Source organism: Nicotiana sylvestris, chromosome 8, assembly GCF_000393655.2.
Source record: "Nicotiana sylvestris chromosome 8, ASM39365v2, whole genome shotgun sequence".
NCBI lineage: Eukaryota > Viridiplantae > Streptophyta > Magnoliopsida > Solanales > Solanaceae > Nicotiana > Nicotiana sylvestris.
Window position 1 is genome coordinate 50074083 of NC_091064.1, and position 1776 is coordinate 50075858.

The following is a 1776-nucleotide window of genomic DNA, read 5'->3' on the forward strand; positions in this document are numbered from 1 at the left end:
ATCATCAACTCCATATTTTCTAATTGGAACACTGGATTCTCTATTTGTGTTCATCTGATCAACTTTCCCAAACATGTTCATCAAAGTATCAAGCTTTGATCCTAGAGTTTTCTTTAAATCCTGAGAAAGCAACTAAGTTACAAAGAGAAGGACATGTTTAAAACTTAAGGACAGGCAGTCCTTAAGTTTGAACTTAAAGTTCAAAACTTAAGGAAATGCAATCCTTAAGTTTGAACTCCAAGTTCAAAAGTTAAGGACAAGAAGTCCTTAACTTTGAATTCCAAGTTCAAAACTTAAGGACATGATGTCCTTAAGTTTCATTTCAAAGTTCAAAAGTTAAGGACAAGAAGTCCTTATCTTTCAATTCCAAGTTCAAAATTTAAGGACACAAAATCCTAAAGTTGGACTAACTGAAATTACCTTGATTTCGTTCTCAATCTTTCTTTTTGATACAGCAAATTTCTGATTAACTCTGGTAACTTCTGCTTGCAAATCCTTCTTAAAACTCTCTGATAATCTCTGAATCAAAAAACATAATATAAAAAAAAAGGTGTTCGTAAGCAAGAAATAATCAAATAAAAAACTAATACTATTCAAAGGCAGAAACACATACTCTAACAATTTCCTTAAGTACGCCTTCGTCAAATTGTGTGGAAGAAGACCTTGAGCCTCGATCTTGTGAAACTGGCTCCTCCACACAAAGAGGCTCTGTATCTTCTTCTTCCACGGGAATAAAGGGTGACACCTCAATCAACTTAAACACCTATTATATAAGAAAAACTAAACATAAGTATACATAACTAAAACAAATAAACAAAAAAAGAGATAGTAATTACATTAACTTACTTTTTTATTATGGAAATATTTTCTACAAAGAGCATCAAATTGTGGAGACTTCATTTCAGAATAACATAACATTCGAGGATAACCAACTTCTTTGAAGTTCACAAATTGTTTCTCTTGGAAAATAGGAAGTACTTCCATAATCCAGACACAAAACGCAAAAGGAAAGCCAACTAAAGTGTAGCTATCAATATCTTTTTCTTTCTCTTTCTCCTTCTGAACATCATTCTCATTTGATTTCAAGCAACTCTTCAATGATTTTAATAGCGTCTCATAAGCAAGAGAGCCCCAGTTGAAGGAAGCGCAAAGTGCATCATCGTCAACAATTTTCATTATTTGCTCTGATACATTCCTATTTTTCCTCTTGCCCATCAAAAACGACTCAACAAAATAGAGTGTTGCCAACTTCAAAGCATCATCATCACTGCCAGCAAATGATGAAGTTGTACCATGTGGGCGACTAGAAATAAAACTATACAAATCAGCCAACTCAATTTTGTCCTTTCCAGGGAAATAGACTCTTAAAAGCCTATTCTCTTTCTCATTTAAACCTTTCATGTCAAGCGACGAATAAGACTTCAAACCAGTAATAATATGGAATGCATCACGAGTAAACTTAATATCGCGGTCAAATACCTTGAAGGTCATCGAATCAGGTTCTTTACTAACAATTTCAGAAAGCAATACATAGTGCATAAGTTTACCCGAGAACTTCACACTTTGTAATCTGAAGAAGTTGCCAAAAATACTTTCCCTCAATTTCTTTCATTGGCTATTCGACAGAAAACTTTTAATTGTTTCCTTATATTGAAAATCTCCTTTCCAATATACCAGAAAATTACGCCAATCGTCAAAATAAAAAAAATGATCGCCTTCCATTATAACACTAGAAAAGAAGGAAAAACAAACAAAGATTAGGACTTAACTTAAAAT

General features: G+C 33.1%; 1 protein-coding gene across 1 annotated transcript; it reads right to left on the bottom strand.

Moving 5' to 3' along the window:
- Nucleotides 1-372: 372 nt before the first annotated feature.
- LOC104221092 (uncharacterized) lies at nucleotides 373-1539 on the bottom strand. Its single transcript, XM_070153815.1, has 3 exons — nucleotides 847-1539; nucleotides 614-763; nucleotides 373-519 (listed from the first exon to the last, which is right to left on the bottom strand). Exons 1-3 carry the CDS (start codon nucleotides 1537-1539, stop codon nucleotides 373-375), a joined length of 990 nt encoding a protein of 329 aa, XP_070009916.1.
- Nucleotides 1540-1776: the final 237 nt, after the last annotated feature.